At 50.2% G+C, this 23,979-nt stretch overlaps 1 protein-coding gene across 2 annotated transcripts; it reads right to left on the bottom strand.

Moving 5' to 3' along the window:
• Positions 1 to 703: 703 nt before the first annotated feature.
• Positions 704 to 22,102, bottom strand: GASK1A (golgi associated kinase 1A). 2 transcript variants are annotated; one of them, XM_063408367.1, is made up of 6 exons: positions 20,921 to 22,102; positions 9,687 to 10,502; positions 6,423 to 6,472; positions 6,061 to 6,183; positions 5,697 to 5,800; positions 4,994 to 5,130 (listed from the first exon to the last, which is right to left on the bottom strand). In XM_063408367.1, the coding sequence occupies exons 1-5, from the start codon at positions 20,921 to 20,923 to the stop codon at positions 5,701 to 5,703; spliced, it is 1,092 nt and encodes a 363-aa protein (XP_063264437.1). In that variant the 5' UTR covers positions 20,924 to 22,102; the 3' UTR covers positions 4,994 to 5,130; positions 5,697 to 5,700. The 2 variants fall into 2 exon arrangements, with proteins under 2 accessions (XP_063264428.1, XP_063264437.1); XM_063408358.1 differs by lacking the exon at positions 6,423 to 6,472 and having other exon boundaries at positions 704 to 5,130; positions 20,921 to 22,098.
• Between the last annotated feature and the right edge of the window lie 1,877 nt (positions 22,103 to 23,979).

The raw sequence follows: 23,979 nt of genomic DNA, 5'->3' as shown, positions 1-23,979 counted from the left end.
GTCTTGCTCCCAACATGGAGCAATGCTCTGCTTCCAGAAATCTAGATTTTTGTAAGAAAGAGAGTAATGGGGCAGGGGGAAAGGTGGTGCTGGTGAAGAGATATGAAGTACAGCTGGGCGGATTAGGCTGCAGAGGAATTAGGGACTTAATGATGCTTTAGCAGCTTGAAATCTGCCAGTCCAGAGATGAAACTTTTAAGATGCTCTTGGCAAGCACTGGGAAAAGACAGCCTGTCGAGCCAATGCCTCCTGCTGGAGACAGCACTCCGACACCAAGATTCATGGCACCAGTTAAATTCGTGGTTTTTAGTTGTCCTTGTACCCGAAATCCTTCTTCTGAAGCTTGAAAACTTGAGCCCGTGCCTGGCAGGGCAGAGACCTCTGGGACCCACAAACACAGCCCCTCTGCCATCCCCAGGAATGTTTAGTTTCTGCCAGGTTCCCTGTCTCCTTTCTTCCATTTCACTTATCTGGGAGGTAATTATCCTTCCAGAGGTAATTGCTGCAGGAGCCATATGGGATCCATAAGCTGCTAATGCTGGGGGATTTTTTACAAAGAATCATAAGACTTCTACATTATTGTTGTTGATATTAGCATGATTACCCCTGGTGTAAAAGCAGCCAAAACTGACAAAACAGGTTGCAGAAATGGTTACAGCAGCACAGACATGAAGATAAGGTTATCCTCCCTAAAGTCTTAGGGGTTTTTAATTGGGAGGAAATCATATGTTCACAAGCTCAAATGACAGAGTTACAGAATAAACCCAGACCTAAAGGGGTTTGGAGGGAAGGAGGAGGGAGGTGAAGCTTCAGTGTGGAGACTACCCCACTGGGATTTGGGAACCAGCCGCCGACAATGCAGCAAATCTGGGGGGGCTCAGCACTTCCCTGTGTGTGTACATGGTGGTTATCTAATAAGCCATTACTTGAGCTCCAGTGATACTGCTACTTATATCATAAATTCAATGATCTTCACTTTATTGGCCATTAATCTGCTGCTTTTCCTGACAATTTTATACTCTTTTGATAAACTGTTTGTCTAACCGCATGGAAGAAACAACGTCAAGAGCTGTACCTTAGGCGTTCGCCCAGCTAATGAAGAAAATCCATCACAAGGAGAGTTTATCTATTGCTTTTCTGGATGTAAATAAAACATCAGGCTAATTTACTTCCATTAATCTCAAAGACCATTTCTACAACAATAGCCCTATGTCAGAGCAGACTTTTTTCCGCCTTTTTCGCATAAATATTTAAGTAAGTACTGAAAGCATTAATAAATTGCTTTCTAAAAGCCAGATTATTTTTATATCCAGAGATTTAACAATGAATTTGGATTTATTTGCTTGCTCCTGCCTTTCAGGCAGCAGTCAGCCTACACTTCCCCTGTGCTGCATGGGGATGCTTGGGTGGGTTTTGCAGAGCACCCTGTGAGGTCTCTGAGGGACACCTGTGACAACCCACCCTTAAGGGGAAGGAGGCACAAGGGTGGGTCATCATCTTGAGCGTCACCCGAGTGTCACCCCATTGGTGTCACCCCTGGCCACTGGGTGTGTTCAGTGAGTGCTGGGGCTGCTCTGCGAGGTCCATACGGGGATGCAGAAAAGACTACTCAGTGTCCTGTGTTCAGCTCAAGGAAATGGCCCTTAAATGCAGCAAATGGGCATTTAGTTTAGGGAGGGTGAGGCCAGCAAAGCCCTGGAGCAGGCTGCTGGGGGTGCCCTGGGATCACCCGCTTTGGGGGGTTAAGGTCAGGCCGAGCAGGAGCAGTGACATGGTGCGCGTTTGCACGTGTGAGTGCGTGTGCTGGGCAGGTTAGAGCCGCTCTGGCCCCTGCCTTCCAACCCCCAGCCCTGTCTTCTGCCAGCTGAAAGGCTGTGCACAGCCAGAGAGCCTATAAACATGGCTCCTGTCGCTTGAACTGCTGCGGAATGAAGCAGCTCCCTCCTGGTGGAGCTCCGTGGAGGTGCGTGCCCGTGGTCCCAAAGGCTGTTCTCGGAGCACATTCCCGCAGTGCCAAGGGTGAGCAGGAGGGATGCCTGGCATGCCTCCCAGTCAAGAAGCCCTTGTCTCTCCATTGCTTTTTTTTTTTCTTTTTTTTTCTTTTTTTTCTTTTTCTTTTTCTTTTTCTTTTTTTTTTCTTAGCTGTTGCTACTGCTTTCTTAAAGCTATCCTGCAGCCAGCTTGGACCATGTATTATTTTTTGCGACCACACCCCAGCACAATCTGGGACAATGTGCAGTAAAATTTGTAAAAACAGCATCCCTGCTCAGTTGAAACCTAGTTTGTCAAGCAGAGCCCCACATGAATTTTTATAACTATACAGTAGTTATAACCATGGAAGTAAGTTTATGATAGGAAATGCGACACGTTGATAGCTGGAGCAAACCAAACCCAACACAGCGTGGTAAAGGCTGACGCAAGCAGTCCACAGGATTCATCTGAACAGCCGTGACCACAGTGCAGAGCCTGTGCTGGCTACATCGGCAAGCCCATGGAAAAACGGACTAATTAGAGAAGATTGATGATCAGTCTCAGCAAGATCTTGGCTTTTGCTTCTCTCATTTATCCATACATGGCTCTTTGGTAAATCATGAGGGATTTTTATTCACGTGTATAACTGCTTACAGATGTTCCCATGTGGGTTTAGCCAGCAAACTCACATTACAACCAAAGAAATGCAAAAAACCCCCACTGCCCTGCGCAATGTTAAGATCGAGCAGATGCAACCATAGGCAAGGCAAAAGCTGCTGGTCCAGCTCTGCAATGTCCACAGCTTTGGCCACTGCACAGAGCCCCCACCTGTCTCTTATTCCCACTGAGAACTTGGCTTACATGGGAAGAAAACCTCTCCTTTAATGAAATTTCTCACTTTAATGAGAAAAAGCAAGACCCTGACTAATGCTGCACATCATAACTTACACTCTTGTTACCTCACAGTTTTTCCCAGTGAATTTTCTGGATTTAATTATGTTTCATTTAGTATCCTTTACTCTTACACAGCCATGCCTGAGTATGGCTTTTCATAGGACCCAGGATGAGTTATTTTGTTCTCTTTCAAGCTTACAAGCTAAGCTCACCTCACAGTAATAAATCCCCATGATTCAGGCTTTAGCAGGGTTTCCATGACCGTCATCCATCTCATGGCACAGCAAACGGGGTGATAATTCACGGGGTGGAGAGAGTGCTGGGGGAAAGGCTCTCCCTGGCTAATTGGAGGGCAGGACTCCAGGAACAAGCTGATGGCATTTTGGATGCTGCTGTGCCTGAGATGCTCTGTGCTGATGCTTCCTGAGAGCACTCGTGCTTGCTTGTTGATTCATGTCACCCACATCTCACTTCATCCTCTCTTCAGCAAGAGGGAAAAGGGGAAAAAAGGTAATTGCCTGTGCTTATCCGCATGGGTGTTAAAGCATCCCCTTGAAGGCTCTCAAACTGACATTGTGCTGAGAAGGAGGGAGCAGGGAAGGTATCCATACCCAGCTTTTCCTCTCCCACTGCATGGGTGGCCGTGTTCTGCAAAGCTATGGCAATGGGACAGCTGCACCATGGTGCAGCTGGGTACTCGTGCCAGTCTCACTGAGACTTTCTAAAGGCACAAGTGGAGTGCCTGAAGCAGGGATGCTCTGCCGGTAACACTGGAGAAATGGAGGCCTTTAAAAAGCCTTCTGGTGGCAAACCATAAACCCACAGGCCAGGAACTGACTGCTCCAGGCGAACACTGACTGCATGCCTCAGCTGGGAAACACACTGTGAGGAATGATGGAGCTCATCCCTGCACCTTTCTTCCTCCTGTTCATTTTGATTTTGAATTATCTCTCAGCCCTGACACTGCAGGACCTGCCTAACTGAGATGCTGCTGTTCTTCATCAGAGTGGGCTGCTGGGCAAGAGCCTGAGGGGTGGCAGGAACAGGATGGGCTCTGCCTGAGGTGCCAGCATGTTCAGAAAGCATTTTGTGCTCGACTGCCTTCTGCTAAAATAGCCTGGCATTTTTGTTAAAACATATTTCTGCAAGCCTGGGGAAGAGTTATGCAGTCATGCCCAAGAGATCAGCCAGAAGTGCCTTTCTGAAGTGGGGTAGTTTTGCCTTTATTTCCCTGACAGTGAAGGGAAAGAGTGAACTAGAGATTTAAATCTTCAAATCTGACACTGAGAGCACTGGCAGCAGCCCAGGCCCACCAAGGCACGTGCATGGATCATGGCACATGGCACATGGCACATGGCACATGGCACACGGCACGTGGCTCTCACTGGGGATGGTACCTGAGGGCAGCTGCTGCCCAGTGGTGCTGAGCTCCAAGGTCCTGCCTAGTCTCAGCTTCAGGCAGCGGCTCACACTCACTCCCAGGCACACATCACCTCTTCTGCAGGGGGAAAGGCAGACCTCAGCTCTAGTGTCTTGTCTTTGTTTAATCCACTTAGAAAGATCCCTTCTGCTTTTCCCCCGACTCTCTGTCCAGGATGTTTTGGAAATAGTGAAGGCATCATCAAAAAGCCCAGTACAACCATGGAAAGGCTGCCAGTGAGTTCTTTCACTGCTTAACTCTTTCCAGGGTCCCTTTCAGCTGTTCAACAGTCCAAGCCTCCAGTTTTCATAGCTGCTGTGTGTCTGTGTGTGTGTGAGTAAAGGCACCCAAAAAACCTCACAGACGTGCCCTTCCTTTGAAAATCCATGCTGAGACCATAACTTGATGACTGTTGCCTTTTCCAAGCAGCTGTGGGCTGTCTTAGGAGACATCTCCTCCCCATCCTTCCTACTCCCTGTGATTCCATCTGCTTCTCCAGATCATCCTACGAGATGAAGGGAAACACCTTGTGGAGAGCCAAGCACCAGCACACAACCTCATAACGTCCATGCCAAGGGCATGAGGTACATCCATGGCTGCTGGGATGTGCAAGGTGAGCCAGCCCGAGGCCACTTCAGCGCGGCGAGTCCTCAAACACCGTCAGGTTGTGCTCCTGGATGTGGCGCAGCAGGATTTGTGCCCGCCTGTCGATGGTCCGGAGCAGGGGCCTCAGCCCCTCGGCGCCACCCTGGCTCTCCCAGAGCTCCCGGTCCAGGCGCAGGGACTCCAGCAGCAGGCTCTGCAATCTGCCTGACCGCAGCGCGGCCACCGCCGCCGCTGGGAAGCTGCAGTGGAGGAGCGGAAGAGACAGGGAGGGAAGGGCTTATCCAGGGAAGGCTGAGCAGAGAGGAAGGGAGCAGCGGCACACTCGAGCAAAGATGCCTCAAGAGGAAATGCACATCTACCCAGAGGAAGGCAGGACGAGGAGCCTGCTACTTAAAACTCTACCCATGGTGAGCATGCAGGATAGCGCATCAGACATGGACCCAAACAAATTCCAAATCAAGAGGCCTCTAGCATGCCAAAATGCCTCATGGGCAATGGCGCAAGAAATGCTGAAATACCTGACTATTCATTATTTTTGTGCAGCTGCCAATTAAAGAGGGGAAATAGGCTTTGGAGCCTGCCATCAGCCACCCAGAGCAGAATAAAGAGTTAGTTTCAGGGCAGGGGCATGTGGGATGTTTTTGTGAGCCTAGCCACCCACCCTGTTCTGGATGGGAGATGGCCCTGATTCAGAGGGATGCCCCATCAGCGAGACCAGGAGCAGTGAGAAGGTGATCACACACAGGGCTGCTGGACATCCCCTGTGTGCCAGCTCGGCCCTCACCTGGCACCTGCACATTCCTACCTGTCTATGCCTTGCAGGAGCCTGAAGTTGAGCTTCTCCTCAGGGTGCTGTGGCCTGCCTGCATTGTCAATAAACACCAGGCGGGATGGCGCACTCCTCCGGACCTGCCAGCAGGATGGGAAGGAGAAGTTCACTCAGTGCAGAGTCACCACTGCTTTTTAATGAAGTGAGAAAACCTGAGAGTATTTGGGGGGAAAGCAGAGGCCAACGTCTGTCTCCCTCCATGCCTGGGCATACCTCCCACCAGGGACCCAGCATCACTATGGGACTTACCTTCCTTTTGCTACAACCTCAACCCTGCAAGTCCCTCCCAGGCACCTTCCTGCTAGCCCCAGAGCAGCCCTTGGACAGCAGGGAGACATACCAGGATGTGGACCAGGACCAGCTCTGCTGGGTTCCGGCACTTCTCGTGGAGCATCTCCTCCACACAGGGCTCAGAGGGATCAGGCTGAAACCCACAGCAGTAGCGGTCCAGACGATCATGAACCTGCAGAAGACATTTGGGGACCTTAGCAGTGACATCCTGGGATGGGGAGGTCCTGTTGTGAGCTGTTCTTGTAGAGAGGAAAATAAAATATTTCTAGGGATCCTCAGGAGACGTGCAATGGAAAAGCTGCATACACTGGTGAGTGAGAGGAATGGAAGCACACATGCAAAACCCCTTCGGTGTGAAGAAGGTGATGACAAAGGTGATGGTGACAAGGTTTTCTGATGGAGTTCAGATACCTGGTACCTCCACATTCTGAATCTGCACAGTGAAGGGGTTGTGCCTCCAGCTGAAATGAAGGGAAGACGTACACGACAATGAATGAATTAAAAAAACCAACAAAGAACCCAAGGAAACCCAGAGTCTGAAACCTCAAAAAGAATTATTTTTTCTGAGTCCTGGTGCTCTGTATGACGGTTTCATCTGGTTCCTGTCACATACGCAACCTTTCATCCATCCCTGTGGTAACCTGAGCAGCTCTCAATGGAAAAGTATCGGCAAGGGAAAAAGCGGTCTGTGCACACGCAGAGCATGCCTGACATTTAAGTTGGGCCAGGGTGACTTCTTTTGGCTACATTTGTGTTTAATCATTTGCAGGTGCTGCTAAGGCTCCATGTAGTCCAGGCTGTCAAACCCTCTGCTTCCCATCCTAGTTCCCTGCAGAAACCCTGGAGCTACTTGACAACTTCCAGTGTTTTCACACCCTTGGAGGAATGAAGGGCTTTTAAAAGACATAAATCTCTGTCAGAGCCGGCCTTAGTATTTGTGGAGCTTCCTCTGCTTTGTCAGGAGCAGCTGGTACATCCTCTGGGGTGATTTGTGGGGCAGAAGGACCTCACTGGCTGTCAACAGACCTCCCATGGCTGTGTGTTAACATGACCCTGTAGGGGAGCATCCTCACCTCCTCCCGATCTCAAGGCCTGTTTACAAAAAAACTTCATATATATACATATATGTATATATGCTCCTTTAAATGTATATAAAATATAAAATATAAAATATAAAATATAAAATATAAAATATAAAATATAAAATATAAAATATAAAATATAAAATATAAAATATAAAATATAAAATATAAAATATAAATTTTTTTCTGATTGCAGCAGGAAAATATCTGACTCGCTGGTTTTCTTGGCACTGTTGGTGCCAGCCCAAGAGGCAGGGCTCAGGGTGTAGAGAGGCTCCTGGAGCCACTGGGAGGGCTGGAGCAGATCTGAAGTGAGCCAGAAGAGATCTACAGGTGACAGGCAGACAGAAGCCAAGTGACCCACAGCGGCTGCCTATTCCCTTCACCCTGGTCATTAGCACAAGTTACCAATTACAGGCTGGGCTTTGACAGAGAGTTCAGTCTGAACCCAAACACTGACCAAGCACTGGAGAAGATGCTGCAGGGAAACACGAATTGTGATCTCCATGACCATTCCATTAATCATCTTTTGAGAAGAAGGATTAGTCCCACACTGGAGCCTCTCAAACCTCTCTGTTTCCTGAGGTTTAATGAAGCACTCAGGTCAGTATTTCTCCATTGGGAGACACTCCAGTTAAAAAGTGCTTGAGCATCTTGTCACAAAACACATGGAAACAGAACAAAATATCACATTTCCTCCACACATGTCCTCGGTCTGCCTACTGGAGAGCTCAGCATGCCAGTTTCTCTCACCTGCTATGTTATTTTGCAGGCTGCACAGAAGGTGAAGACAACCTGAGAGAACTTACAGAGACATTAAATAGGCTCAGCACTTCACTCACCCGCCCACCAGCACCTGTGAAACCACGGTGGATTGGCGCTGAGCTCGCAGAGGTGTGAGGTGGAGGCAGAGCTGGTGTCCAAGTGGAGCCCGAGAGGGACCAGATGGCTGTGGAGATCCTGAGAGTGCCCTGACATGCTGACAAGCCCTCCCTCCCTGGCCCTCCCCTGATTTTTTGGTATTAATTTCTTGTTTCCAGAGCTTAAAGAGCTCTAATTCATGGGAATTTTGGTACTATTGCTAGAACACAAATGAGCCACACCTCCCATCCAAGCTCAAACACTACCAGAAGCTCACCTTCAGCCTCTCTTATGCCCATCTTGGAGCATCCCCTTGCACTTGATAGGTTTTTCCAGTTATGATTCCACCTAGGATGGCTTCCCCTAAGTTTCCTTGCTCTCCCTCTGACTGGGAAGAGGGTGTCCCAGGGAAAGGATGTGGCTGCAGAGTTGATTTGATTTTGGCCCTCTTTAAAGTGCAGGACAAAGCCATCAGCAGCTGCCCCTTTTCTACCAGGTTCAGCATTTTGCCCCCAATAAAATTTTGCATGTAGTGGGGGCTTCCCTTATGGCAAATACCAAGAGAAATCAACACAGAAGAAGCCAAATTTTAAGAGCAACTAAAGAAAACTACCAAGATTTCAATGCTAACATACGACAGGGCTCAAATCTAACAACTTCTACTTCCCCAACAAGGGTGTGAGATGCTAAAGTCATTTCTGAAAGATGCTACTCTACTTTTATAATATTCTCTTTATGTGACTTTTCTGCATGGGAGGATTCCATTAGAATTATTGTGGAGAACCTGTGGATTGCCCTTGAATTTAACATTGCACTGCCTGTGCCCTTGAGGAGGAACTCTCCTTAGAACGTGATACTTTCCCCTGCAGTTTCAGCCTTTCCACTGCACTCAGCGGTATTTTGGCCTGGGGAAGGGAAGGGGATTGGTTAATCTTCTCATTTCTCTGGTTGTTTCAGCTAAAATATTTTCAAGCTCAGCCATAACTGCTCCACCTCTGCCAGCCACAGTTGTAAAAGAGAGCAAGAATAAGGAAAACATATTTTAGTAGTTTGGGGTTTTTTCTTTCTTCTTCCTTTTTTTTTTTTTAATACTTGTCCTTTTAGGCAGTTTTTTCCTGTCTGATAACCAGCCCCCAGGTGCCTAAACAGGCTTTCTTTTTCTCCACAGAAATCACTTTTGCCTCCTCACAGCTGCCCTCCAAGACCTGATAACTCTCTGGGATACTGTTGTAATCCCTTGTAGCAGCAGGGTATGATTTTCCAGACAGAAGATTAAGTGCTATTGATGCCGAGGAGGAGGAAGGCGGTGCTGTCCAAGGCAGGGCTCCTTATTTCCAATGCCAGCAGCACATCCCTGAGTTTGGATGCGATGGGGCTGATGCCCCAAGACATGCTGCTTATCCCTAGGGATACACTAGGGATGTCTCTAGGGATGTCCCAAGCACAAAATGAACAGCAGAAAGCTCACCCACGTGAGGACAGACTCACCACAACCCCACCTGTGTTTCCCCTGCAAGTCCCAAACATGGACTATACTCAGGCCAAAGTGCTTCTGGCACGAAGTTCTGCTGCTCCCCATCAGCTGATGAGTGAAAATACATCCCAAGAAACCAGAGTCTATGTGAACCCTCAGAGCAGAACGAGACCATGGTCAGACAATAGAGGTGCAGGTGCAGGTGAGCCTTGGTGCCACAGCTGATGGGACAGATGGCTTCAATCACCACAGCCCTACCTGGAGAAGAAAGTCAAAGAGGGCCAGGCGGCTCCACTCGCTGTGTGGGATGCTGGAGCAAGGAGCGTCCCCGGCCACCGGCATCGGTCTGTGGGGCTGCAGCATCTGCTGGTACTGCAGCCATCCCAGGGCACAGGAGTTCTGGTCATTGTTGGCATCCTCCAGGTGCTGGAGGTCAGGAGCCCACCAGATGACGGGGCGCGGGGCGCCGCTGGTGTAGCTGTAGGGCAGGAGGTGGCTGGAGAAGCGCCGTGCCACGGCGGGCAGGCTGCGGTTCAGCCCCAGCACCCTGTCCAGGTGGAAGGCCAGCACCTCGTACAGGTCCCCGGGGCGCTTGATGAGCCCACAGCGCCCATCCTGGCAGTCTCCTTCTGGGCTGGCTGGCGAGACATCCCCCTTGGCATCTCCCCTGGCATCCCCCACGGCACGCAGCCCCACTCGCATGACCTGCCCGTGGGCAGGGACTCGGCTTTTGGAGACCACCTGCCCCCTGGACAGCAGCCACATCTTCTGGAGGTCGTCAGCAGAGAGCCACGGGGGAGTGTCCCTCTCCACCCCCCGCCGCTTCCTGCTCCGGCCAGGGGCCTGCTCCCGCCGCAGGCGAGTGCGGGACATTGGGAGCCCTCCCCTGTGGGCTTGTCCTCCAGACAGAGGGACAGCCACCTCCCTCGGGGAGGACGAGGCCGGCAGCAGCAGCAGGGAGTGGTCCGGTGGTGGGGGCAGGTGGATGAGGGCCAGCAGGGCCAGGGCCAGCAGCGCCCCTACAGCCGCCGGGGCTGGGGGCTTCATCCCCGTCCTTCGCCACGGTCGCTGCGCCTGCGGGGACAGAAAGGTGGAACGACGCTGGAGTGTCACCGCAGGCAGAGCCCTGGGCAGCGTTTGCTTCAGAGAGGCAGCCCCTCTGCTTGTGTGATCCCTGCAAGAGGTATTCCACAGCACTGCAGCACGAGGGTTACGGCTGGTGCCACAGCTGGTGCCAGAAATTAGCTGCGGTCCCTTCAGAAGCAAATCAGTGCACAGGCTCACTCCCCACACAGAGTTGCCATACCTGCAACGCTGAGGTACAGGATGACCTTATGGGCAATGAATTTTTCATGGCCAAATATGTCACTTAGGAGACTCAAGAAATGAAAAGGGGAAAAACAAAACAAAACAAAAAACCAACCAAAAAAAAACCAAACCAACAAACCAAAAAACAAACAAACAAACAAAAAACCAGAGCAAATTCCTGTCTAGATGTGAAACTTTCCAGTACTTAAGAGGTTTTATTTTTCAGACCTTACTCTGGGCACCCTCACTGGTTCCTATTCTGGTTGGACACTGAAGCCATTACTTGGATATCTCAATGTGTGCTGAGACAAGGACTCTGGAGCTCTGCCCATCTGGCAAAAGCAAGGCAGCTCCAAGTGTCAGTAAAGACTTGTGAATGGCTATGTTTTAATAAAATGGTGCAAACTCCTGTAGGGCAGGAACACCTCTCCTACGAAGACAGTCTGAGAGAATCGGGGTTGTTCAGACTGGAGAAGGCTCCGAGGAGAACTTACAGCACCTTCCTGTGCCTAAAGGGAGCTGTGCCTACAAGAGAGCTGTAGAGGGATTTTTTACAAGGATGTGGAGCGACAGGACAAGGGAAAAGGACTTTAAACTGAAATAAAGGTTTAGACTGGATATTAGGAAAAAATTCTTAACTGTGAGAGTGTTGAGACACTGGAGCAGGTTGCTCAGGTAAGCTGTGGAGGCCCCATCCCTGCAGTATTCAAGGCCAGATTCGATGAAACTCAGAGCAACCTGGTCTAGTGGAAAGTGTCCTTGCCCTTGACAGGTGGGTTCAAATTAGAGATCTTAAAGGTTCACTCCAACCCAAACCCTTCTATGAGTCCATGATACAATCTGTGCTGTATGTGAAACCTAAAGCATTCTGATTCCCAGCACTAAGGAACTGCCTTTAAACAGCTGGGGCTGCCCTACGCACGGGACATTCCCATTTAGGCTGAGCTAAAGGGCAGTGGTGGGGCAGCACTGTGACATTCTCCAAGCCAATCCAGCCCTTGGACCACGCTGCACCCATGCCTCATTCACTCCAGTTTGGGCAGCCTCACACACTTCAGGAGGCTGGAGCCACAAAAAGCACCTTGGCACTGTTTCTCTGCTTTCAGCAGGCATTTCCAAGCAGCTCAAACCCACATTATAAGTCAAGGCGATGGTCAAGTGGATACATTTTTTTCCAATTATTTATTTTGGAAGCACAAGCATATCCATGGCAGACACAGCAGGACAATATATTGCCAAAGAAGAGATAAAAGACTGCTTATAAGAGGAAAAGCTTGAAAAAAAGAGCTAAAAAGCTGGGGAGGTGAGAGCCAGCAGCCAGAATTACTTCCAGAAAGCAGCTGAGCAAGCAAAAACATTTCCAGCCCCGGGGCTTTTAGGACCACAGGCTCCCACTGACCACAGGGACCCACCTCCAGCTCAACTCCTGCCCCATGAGCAGCTGCACCAGGCAACCCCAGTGCACCAGCTTGTGAGCTGACACAGCACTGTCCTGAAACCCACCAGGTTTCATGTCCTCAGCTTGGGGAGACTGCTTCAGACAGCCCCCTGGTGAGGAGCCACATCCCTTGCAAAGACACCACATCAGCTGAGGTGGGTAAGAGGAGCCACCAACGCTCTGGCCTCAACCATAGGCCATTTTCCATGCCGCCCTTTCAAGGACTGAGCAGATTTAATGCAGTTTATAAGAGCTATTGATGGTGCACTTGGAGTGATTCAGCTTTATAGCTCTCACTTAATTGCTTCTCTCCCAGAAATACAATGTAGTGCAGCAAAATAGATCTGCTGGGCGGAATCCTTTTTTCAGACAGGGTTACACCAGCCTCTGCCAGGAACCAGGGCTTTGGGACCTGCCAGGGGACCTCTTCCCAGAGTGGAAAGGATCTAGTCCAGGGTGAGACTGTCTAGAGAGGGATGTCCTGTCCTAGATCACCAGCAGGGTTATTCAAGGCTTGGCATTAACTGTCCCAAGCATCAAACTACATGGCTAAATCATTGTCTTCGGTGTCTTTCTGGGGTGGGGATGAGCATGAGCACCCCTAAGCACCCAGAGGGGCAGCAGGACTTCTGCCAAGAGGCTGGTGGTGATGCCTCCCCAGCTATCTCCAACTTGGATGGGATAATGAATTGCTGTGGAACCACAGCCAACACCAAGTGACACAGGCAACACCCAGTTGAGTAGCTCAGCTACTCAAAACCTTCATGCTCCAGATTTCAAGCAAATTCTGCAGAGTGCAGACACACATTCTTTCCCAAACACCTGCAATACACGTCTGGCCTCCTGAGCAGGAGTTTACGGGAGGTGCAATGTCTAAATCCTAGTTTAACCATAGTAAAGTAACTCTGTGGCATGTAAAGGGCTGATCCTGGTATCCTGATACCCACACTCCTTTCAAATGATCACTGTAAGTGCCTAACAATCTGTTCCTCTGGCCTCAAAGTGTGCTGAATTAGCAGCAGTGATATCTATGGAATCAATCCCAAAGGACAGGGTTAATTGTAAATCTCAGTATTCCCATCTGCATCCAGCCAAATCCCTTCCCAATCTGCTTTCTTGGGCATGTTTTCCCAGCCTCCCCTGTCCCACCCTTCTGGAAAGACACAGCCCATCCCACTCTCACCAAAAACCCCCATAACCCTTTCTTCAGCACTGAGGATTTTCAGAGTGATTGTTTTTGTTATCCATCTGATAATAACCCTCTGGTTGCTTATACCATCTCTGGGTATCTAAAACGCCTGTCTGTCAAAATTCCAGCATCCTGGGGAGAGAATGCATGTGGGAGCCACATGGAGAGCCTTCAAAACACAGCAGGAAAAATCCTTTTTAACCCACAGCTGGAGAATAGAGTATGCCAAATGTATGGCAAAGATTGCTGGGTTTTTAATGTCAAGTCAGTTTACAGTCCAAGTGGTTAAGGAATCATTACTGTCCAAACCCACTTTGTCTTCCTTGTCAGTGAGCTTGGGTTTGGGCATCACAAGTTAGAGCCCCATTGCTTTCCCACCCTGAATTTGAAACCCTGGGCTGTGAAGTGGGGCAAGGACCAGTGCAGGCTCCCTTTCCCAGCACCGTTCAGGGTTTCCCTGCCATATCAACAACAAAAAGAAACAAAAAAGGTGCAAGTACAGCCTCTCTGTTATTTCTGGCAGTTGATATTACAAATCTAATAATAACCTAGGTGATAAAACATTGCAGAAATAATTCTGTATTTACAAGCCCTGGGTAAATACTTTTCCAAAGAGTCTTTCTCTGAGCCTGCTGCAAAACGTAAAAAAATGCTGCAGTTTAAGCTATGGCTTTGATTCAGCCTGAAATGCAAACCATACGTACAGCTCTGCTTTGCCAGGCTGACATACTGACAGTACAGCACGTCTTTGCCAGAAATAAGGTCCTTTTCCCAGCAGGCAAAATCCATAAAAAGGCTTAAGAGAGGTACTACTTGTTCCAGGATGCCAATAAGTAAATAATATATATTCTCACTCATCAGAGGGACATACAGCACAGCCCAGGCTCTGAAGGCACAGTGGAGAGCTGTGCAGCTTTGATGCTAGGAGATAAAACTTTCTAAGTCTAGTTGGGGTGAGGTGGGGGAGGGTTATCCTTGACATTGCATTCCCAGGACGCTTGAACCTTGGCAGAATTTGAAGCAGAGAAGCCTGTTTTCAATTTCTTTTCAAAGTGCATCAAATTGGCTTTGTCGAGCTTGAAAGAAAAGAAAAACAAACCCCAAACTTCATTATCCAAGAATGTAAGAAACAGCCCTGAGACTAGAAAGATGCCACAGAAATACGTGGCTATTGAAAACTGGACTGGTTCCTGCTTTCCTTTGGCATTCAAAAGAGTCTTCCTGCCCCTGCACCGGCACTGCAGGACCCCTTCAGCAGTAAATCCCACTGTCCCAAAGAGGTGCCCAAAGAAGCCAGGATGGCTCAGCCATGGCCATGCCACTCTTGGCCACCTGCCTGTCCTAGACTCCCAAGCTCAGAGGACTTTGCCAAAGGCAACCTGCTGATGAGCAGGTTAAATGCAGGCCTGTGGATTTATGTGGGTGCATTCTGCATGGGAGGGCAACACATAGGGCTGTGCTCACCCTCCCAGCTCCCTGCTCCCTGCCTGCCCAATGAACCGCAAAACCGCCTGGGCAGCAGGAGGTGCAGCCTGCCGTGACCAATTTTAACAAAGACCGCTTGAAAAACAAGTGGGAAAACCTTCTCTGCCTGCCCCCCACCTCTGGGAATGTCTCCAGAGCCTTGCATCCACACACGGTGCTCACAGCAGCTCCTGGCGCAATGGGAGAGCGGGGACGTCAATCAGATCTGGGACTGGATCAGTCTATCCTTCTTCATATTGTGCAGCAGTTTGCTTGGTTTGTTCAGGGCACGGCACGTGGGCTGGAGACCCACAACCGTGCTGAGGACATGGAAGGAGACAAAACCTCTCCATCCCTGGAGTGACTCTGGGCAAGTCTGAGCAGAAGGAAATGCTTGGCAGCATCCATTGCCCATCATTCAAGTGCCTAAGTGACTTCCTACATTATCCTGCTCAGGGAAGATTGATGGCTCGCAGAGTGGGAATTTACTAAAGACAGCCATTAAGTGATGATTGCCAGTCCCAAAGGTAGCTCTGGCTCAGAGTGGCTCCCCAGAGGGCAGGTCTGCTGTGTTCCCCTACCACGTGGGGACAGCTCCACCAACACTCACATCACCATAGGGCATGAATAAGACAGCCCTTCATCTGGCCTCATGATCCATCAAAGCAGCTGAAATTCCTAGCAGACCCACACCAGCTTTGTGTCTGGGCTTTTTTCCCTCCAGAGATGAAGGCTTTTTTCCCCAAAAATGCCATTCAAGAGAGGAGAACCATGATCCCACTACATTTCAGCACTCTTCAGACACCCTGAAGACCATCCAGCTTGGTTCCAGGACAGGGATGTGGCCTGTCTGCTCCAGGTGCTCCTCCAGCCCCAGCTCAAGCCAGGCACTGAGAAGGTGGGAAAGGGGACTGCTCCCATAATGCCTATGAAATGGAGTCACAGCAAATATTGGGTCAGCTGGAGCTGGGGAGATGGAAATGTGACACACCACCACATGCTGCTGGGTCCTTCCCTGCAGAATCAGCAAGTCCTCAGAGCTGGCACACAAACCTCCCCACCAACATGCCCAAAACCAAACCAGAAAATGACTGAGTTAAATTGCCTGGGATGAAACCTTAAAACATGCTGTACTTTGCTAAATTTTGGACAGTCTGCAAAGCTTCTGGGATCATTTATAGCCTAAGTGTGAGACAAGCGTGCTTTGCACTAGCAGAGGGCAGCACTCTGGCAGCAGCATCAACAGTGTTGGCACCGTTCAGGCTAAGCACTGTCTTCGAAGGGATGGTGCCAACACACCACCTTTAACTCAAATAATGTTGCCTTCACAGTTCTTCCCAGTTATCACTACGGCCTAGGGGCAGCAAATTATAAAAACCTGGACACCTTCAAGCTCCACAGCCTCTCTCTAGTAATAACCTGGTGTGTCCTTGGCTCCAGGCCCTGCATCAGCCCCTCAAGCTTTTTGCTTCCCAGGGATGAAATGTCCTGTTTCTTGCTCTAAACCTCCCACCCAGACTGTTTCTGGTTTTTGGGAGTCTCCTTGCCCTGGAGGTTCTTCTCTGCACAGCCATAGGCTGACCACAGCCCTTTCTCACACATTCATCATCCAAAGGACCATTTTTAACAAAATCTTCAGCCACAGCTGTAAACTCCTCTGTTTAACAGTGCTATTCCCATTGCACTGTCTGCTCCCGATTGAGTTATGCACCAAAGAAGTACAGCAGAAACACAGGCTGGTAAACTCCCTGCCCTCTCCAGGAGTACAAGAGCAGCAAGACTCCCAGCATCCCAAATGTCCTGTTCAGTATCTCCGAAGAAGGAACACCTGGAGCAGGAGACAGAGGACACACCTTGAAGGGAACAGATGGCCAGCACCTGGCTGGAGGACACCACACCATGGGGTACAGCTGATGCAGGCAAGGTCAGGGCTGCTGCTTCGGGGGATCCAGAGGAGACACACACCTTGTCCTGCACCAAGTGTGGACTAAAGCCCTGCAGGGTACCAGCAGGGACTTGCTTCTCCTGTGATGACACTGTCCTTACCCCAAAATCATGTAATTTTCACTGAGCAAAAGGAAAGATTCATAAATCTCCTCACTCTCACTGTGTAAATCTCAGCTTGCAGACAGCTAATACATAGCTCTGTGTGGGATGGACAGGGAGTTTTTCATCCAGGTGCTATGTACACTGCAGCTCAGGACCACTCTGGTTTAATCCCAGAAGTCAACACAAAGCACCACAAAAATAAACAGTCTCCAGGATGCCACACTTCTTCTGCTTCAAGTAAGAAAACTAAAAGCTTTCGGATGCCTTATCTTTCTCCTGTTTAAGTTCAGACTTAGAGCTTTTACTACAAACTCTTGCATGTAGCTGGATCTTCTGCTTCTTGGAGACACATCTCCCAAGAGATTGATGGCAGTCTTTCAGGACACGTCACTGAGAGGCACAGGCCTGCTGTCATCCACATGTGCAAATATCTCCCTTACTTTTCACCACTGAAAGTGATATCGACCTGCACCCAAATCATACAGATCACTGAGGACCTGAAACAGCATCCCTTGTTCACAGTGAGGACCTGGGCAACCCTGAATGCATGGCTGTCCTGCTATCCTCACAGGATAAGGGAGGTCCTCCTCATCTTCCCTTCTCTCCCTCTGCTGCTTCCCCTAATATAACTCTCACACTTACATGAGAGCAGCACTACCTAAAAATTCCTGGCAGGGATGTCATGGAGGGAAGGCAGCAGTTTTGGGAGGCTGCTGCTCCCTCACTCCACCACTGCCGTGCAGGCTCCTGCCAGGTTTCCCTTTTCCCCCTCCCCTCGTCCCAGTTTCCCAGCCAGCCTGTTGCACTCAGCTCTGTGAGTTTTCAGAGCAGCTCTCCCATCTGCCAGCTGAACCAGCAAGCCGGGGGCCCCTTCCCCAGTGAAACAGATGTGGCTTGCCTTTGTGCAACATCTGCGCCTCATGCCCCACTCATTTTGAACAGTCTTGCCTTTGTTTCTGAGGGCTTGTACAGGGATGCTTTGGAGGAGGGCAGCAGCCTGTGGCCCGTGGGCTGGACTCCTTCCCTTCAAGCCCCACACACAAACTGCCTCCAGCCCTGAGTTTCTTCTGAGGAAGAAGAATATGCTTTGCTCCTGTGGCATTCCTCAGCAGGCTCCAGGCACAGCAGACTGCTGTGGAGCTTAGGAGCTGACTCCTTTGGGACTTCCAAACCCAGGGATGTAAGAACTGGAATCTGGGAGTTACGGACCCCCTTCCTCACAACTCCCCTCACCCAGCTTCTCTTGCTGCACCTCTGGGCTGCTCACCAGCTGTGGTTTGGCATCCCCAGAGGGGCTGTGCTGCTGCAGCTCCTCTGCACATAACAGAAGCAAAGACCAGAGGTGCTAGAAAGCCATGTCCCTCTTCCATATGTTCTGGGCTGTATTTAATATGAGGAGGAATACATTACAATAAAATCACATTTGATTTCCTCTTGCTCTTGATGAGTTTGCCAATACTGCTTGTGAGTGCCTGGAATGCTGCTAAAACTCTCACACATTTTGGCATTTGGTTCAGTTTTATTTATTTTACCAGGGGTCATGTTTTTTCAGTATTTTTGGGAGGAGGGATTTTGATCCACTTATTTTCAGTTTTCATTTCTAGCTGGTGGACCAGCCCCAGGGAACAGGAATGCTTGCTTGGTGTGCAGTGGGGGCTCACAAAACCCTCTCTGGGGTGTTGGCAAGGAGTAGCACTGGATTCCCTTGCTGGAGTTTCAGTGGAGGTTGCCCCAGTCAGACAGTTGGGTTTCCCTGAGCTGACTGTCAGGTTTTTCCCTTCCTGGAGAGCAGAAAAGTGCATTCGTGGGATTCCAAAGGGGAGGGAGAAGGAGGAGGACAGCGGGCCCTTTCAGCCCTGTGAGCTTTTTTCAAAACAGAATTGTTCATACCTGCCCTGGCCTCAGCTGCAGAAAGGTAACCCTATTTTACTCCTGTTAAGCTATTACCTCTGAAAGAGAAAAAAAGGGCAAGAAAACTGCTTGCCACTTGGCTCTGGGTGCTGCCTGTGTCCCACAGACCCCAACCTGGGCAAAACCTGCTGGCAGCCACCCCCATCCCGCTTCTTCTCCTAGCAAAATCCATGGGGCGAGCAAGCAGAGTAAACGTGGTATGAGCCCTAGTGCAGCCAGGCTCACAGGAAAGGGGCTTTTCCTTCAGGGCAAGGCTGCAGGTGGACTGAAGTTACTGAGCACTGGAAATGGAAGGGGTAATTGAGGTATCTGGAAAATCTATGCCAGAGGATTAATACAGTGCAATCAGCCCCTTGTATCTGGAGTGCCTCATACTAGGCAAACAACAGCAACTGGGAACTACTCGCTGGCAGATTGTGAAGCCAGAAGAAAGAAGATGTTTCTGTGATGCAGTCATCATCCCCCAGCACTCTCTGCTGCGGCAGGTCGGGCATGTGCGGCGGCCGATCCAACAAGGAGCCGGCTGCCAGCGTGCTCTCCATACCAACAGGAGAGCTCACAGCTGGCATCCCTCTGCCTTTCTGCATGGGGTCACCCTCCTGGGGATTTTGAAATGAGTCAAAAATCATCTTGAGCATTTTGTTCGGGGTTTTGCTGCAAATGAAGCAACAAGACGATCAGGTGGGGGCACGGCCTGGATTTATTCCTCATGCCCATCACTGCCCTGCCTACAGGTGCCCAGAGCAAACCCAGATTATGGGCAAAATCAGAGCAGTCAATGCAGGAGCTCACAAAGGGGAAAGGACCACAGAAGCAGACCTTCTCTTGCCATGGAAAATGGAAATCCTGGCAAAAAGTGAATACCCCACTCTCACATGGAAGACTATACCCGGTACCTGGCTCAGGCTCTACAGGCTTTGAAAAGCTTCATAGGTTGTACAGAAAAGTGTTACTGGAGACAAAAGGCTGGTATGGGGAGAGTTGCCTTGTTTTTCTTTTTTACAGGGAGGAGTCATCTCCAAACCCCAAATGGGTAACATGAGCCTAAGTCTTGTCATTTCTTCCTGCTGCTGAAGTTCATTAATGAAGAAACCCAAAGCAGCCTATGCAAACTGTAGGATGGAAAGTGTAAAGCATGACACTATTGTCCCACGTACACAAACACACACTCCAGGAAAGGCTGGCACAGCAGCATTGTCCCCAGAGATGCTCTGAGTCATCAGCCCGCTCTCCAGGACATAAAAATGCTTCAGTGACACAAATGACCCATTTCTGGCAGCAGCACCAGGCATCTCCTCAGCTCATCCATCACAAGTTTGCAATCCCTGCCCAACATAATCTTGGCAAGGGCTGAGGTGGTGAAGCAAGGACAGAGCCTCCCCACCCCAGTCCAAACTCCCTGGCATGGCACCTCCTTTCCCCCAGTGGGCCAGGGGTATTGGGACATGGGGGGACCATCCCAGCTCAGCTGATGTGTGCTTGCTCAGATGGGTCTGCCAAGGGATGTTCCCAACTGGAGCACTAAAACTAGATGACATGAAACACCACCCTGAGGTTTGGAATACACTACAGATGTGGATAAACCTTCTGATGCTGGGGAAGCACTACATTTCTTGGGAGGGACATGAAGTTTTTCCTTGCCAAATTGGCCGATTTTGTGGCTTTTTGATGAAAGTGCTGTGCTTTGTCTGGACCAAACAGAAAGCACAGAGCGGCTCTTCGTGATCTCAGCACTTGGCTGCCCACACTCCCGCTGCTCGCCTGCCTGAAGCGGTGCCACCTGGCCACTTAGAAGAGGTGGGTTTTGGCTGAGGGAGTGTAATCACCTCCCTGGCTGACAGCAGTGCTTCAGCTAGAGCAGCCCCAGGCACTGCCTTCAGGGACACCCTGACAATCTGCTCTGTCCATCCCTAGTGCATTCTTACAATCTGCTTGGTCCATCCCTAATGCTTTTAAGGACAGAGAAATGCTGTAGCGGTTCCCTGCCCTTGCCTGCCTCACCACACTCTGACCCTCCGAGTGGTCCCGCACACGGATGGAGACTCCCAGGATGCGCCGCTGTGCCTCATCCCATGGGGGCAACCCAGCACTGCCTCCCACTCTCAGCCCAGCAAGGAAATCCCTAAATCCTACCATGTCTGGCAGCAGCCGCCGGCGCGCTCCTCCTCGTGTGCTTCACCGCCTGTGCGCGACACGGCACACGGCCACCTCCTCCGCCGCTCCGGCCGCCTCCGGTCCTTCCATACGACCCCAGGAACCCACACAGAACACCAAAAAAAATTAAATAGCAATTAAAAAAAATCCAGCAACTAATCAGCCTGCTTCTTCTCCGCAGGCCATTAATCACAGCCGGCGGCTGGCACCCAGGGGTGCCCCTCCGGGCTCTCCACAGTCCCTGCTGCCCGGCTCCGCATTGCGGGCGCTGCTGGGCTCCTGTCACCACACGCTCAGCGGGTGCCTCCGCTTCCCCCTGGGCGGGAGGACACCCTTCAAACTTCAGCTGAGAGTTTTCAAACTCTGCCTCATCCCAGACCCACCTCCCTGTGAGGAGGGGAGTGGAGAGGCTGGGAAGGGGGGAACAGGCATTTGAAAAGTCTCTTTTTCACAATAAAAGCCCTTCTTGTTGCTTTTTTGCTGGTTTGTGTTTTCTTTTTCTTTTTCTTTTCTTTTTTTTTTTTTTTTTCCAATACCAAGGGCCAGATTGAGCCAGAAGGAGGTGAAGATGCACATGCTCCTCCCAAACCCATTTGTTCCCAGTGACCCCGGTGCCAGCCAAGTAGAGGGACCACTAGAGCCCCAGGGGCCGCAGAGACCCAGAGCCAGGAAAGCAAACCAGAGTCTGCTCATGAGTGCCCAAGAAAATGCTCTTTGCAGGTCTTTTTTAGCATATCTTTGCCTTTAATGGTGCAGCAAAAAGCTGTGCCACATCAGTGCCTGGAGTGGACGCAGACCTGGGAGAAGATTTATTATCTGCCTAAAAGGCATTAATGCATTAAAACCACTTCTAGAGTGCTCAGGCACCTGTTTTTCTGGGTGTTTTTCACAATGCCTGCAGGCAAAGAGGAGAGGGACACATTGGAAGAGGATTCTCACCACATACAGCAGTGCAGACTGCAGCACGCTGAGCCCTGCAGTGCCCAGTGCAAATCCCCCCCCCCAGCACCTGGTGTAGGGTGCTTCCAAGGTGCCATTTCCTTAGGCCTCTGGGAGAAGAGGCTCTGGAGGCATTGCTTTGGAAAGCAGTGTGTTGTTTCAAGAGCCCTCCACGGCCAAGGGGGATACACAGGCAGCAGCCAGGCTGCAAACCATTTTTGTTTCATGTAACTGTCCCCTTGCAGCCCTGGGCTGCGGCCAAGCAAAAGCCATCAGTCCCTCACTGTGGCAGGGGACACTGCCAGCTGCTCCAGCCCTGCACTGGCTTCAGCCCCAGTCAGCCCAGCTTGGGGACAGGAGGAAACCCTCTGTCTCATGGGTGGGGGCTTTCCAGATCCCTGACCTGTGCAACTACGTCCTCTAGGAAACCATAAAACAAACCAGGTTGATCAGCATGGTTCTTTACTGATATTTGTAGTTTTAGAAAATCTGACAAAGGCACAGTACAGGCTTTTGTGAGATATAATGAAGATATGGTGATCTGAAAAGAGAAGAGGCTGAGGCTGAGGGAAACTGTGCCAAGTCACTTGACCAAGGCAGCCTGGGAGGATGATGACAAACCCAGTAGGAAGCTCCTGTGTCTCCAAGCCCCATTCCATCTCACTGACCATGCACAGCCCACATTTTACATTCATTTCACAAGGTGATGCAACACATTGGGTATAAACAGTGATGGCAACTCAGTGTTCTTGCCCAGTATGCTCTTGTGCCAGTCCCAGTGCCCCAGGGCCTTCACACCCTCTGGGTTCACTGAGTGCATCTTATTTTAATGTGGTACATCTCCCTACCCCTTCCACTGCTACTCAAAACTATAGCTAGGAAAAGAAGTGGTTTGAAGGTTACGCACCAAAGCAGTGTGCCTGCTTTTGGCTTCGGCACACCCCACACCATGCCCTCCTTGGGCATGAGGAAAGGGTGCAGAAACCAAGCCCTGCATCCCCTCCTTGCTGCCACCACCAACCTCATTGACCTCCACCTGTCCTGGACACTGCAGCGTTGAACATCCTGAAACACTTCCCTTGAGACCAGTTCCCTGGGGGCAGAGAATAACCTAATACTTCCAATACAGTTAGCAATATGAAGTAATGAGCAATCACCTACTATTTGCCTTGGCCCAAAGATGGCCTGTCCGAAGACAAAGCGAGTGCCAGGGAAGGGATCTGCAGAGCTCCGGAGGCTGAGCCCCGTGCATCACAGCTCATCGGTGGCACCTCATTTCGGAAGCATTTGCTTTCATCTCCCTTTCTTAATTTCAAAATGATTCAATTTCTATGCAATTTTCTGTCAAAATGATTCCTGTCAGCGCGGCGGCACCGCGAGCCGTGAGTGACAGGCCGAACGCTCCGCTGGTCTCTCTGGATCGCCTCTCCCTACAAATAACCACTCAAAATGCACACCTGACATCTCACGAGTTTGACACCAGAAACAGGCTCGGGTGGCTGCTGCAGCAGACTGAAGTGATCACTGGCCAAACCAGCAAGGTAAACCTAGTGGGCCTTGAAACATTTGCGCCAGTCTTGGCATTACGAAATTTGAAAAAATTTGTTTTCCCCCTCCTTCCCCTGCTTTTTAGTGACATTCACTGTGCAAAATCAGATTTAAAAAGCAGACCTAAGAGCCAAGTGCATTGTAAACCAGTTTCCTGAGGAGGACTCCCCAAATCCATAGGACTGTGACTACCTTGTATCTGAGCTGGGTAGTCCTAAGCCCACACTGCAGCCCCCAGATCCCATAAGTAGCATCCCTGCTACTGCATCCTGGAAAATTAGTGAATACATGAACAGTGGAAATCACTTTTCTTCTCTCCTTTTTCTTTTCTATCCCCTGACCATCTCTCCTCACATTGCCACAGACATCCCAACTCACACACACACACATAGATTTCCCTGACGTTTCCCTGACTTTAGCTGAGGCCGGTCCTTCAATCAGACTCCAGCTCTGCAGGATGAGGGACAGGCCCCTCTCCAGGAAACTCCCAGGAGATGTAGGCAGCAAAGAGATGGAGGAGAGCAGGGAGGTGGGACTGCACCCAGCCTGCA

This window comes from Prinia subflava, chromosome 1, assembly GCF_021018805.1.
Source record: "Prinia subflava isolate CZ2003 ecotype Zambia chromosome 1, Cam_Psub_1.2, whole genome shotgun sequence".
Taxonomy (NCBI): domain Eukaryota; kingdom Metazoa; phylum Chordata; class Aves; order Passeriformes; family Cisticolidae; genus Prinia; species Prinia subflava.
Note: the sequence above shows the minus strand (reverse complement) of the source record. Positions and strands in the feature narration are given on the sequence as shown.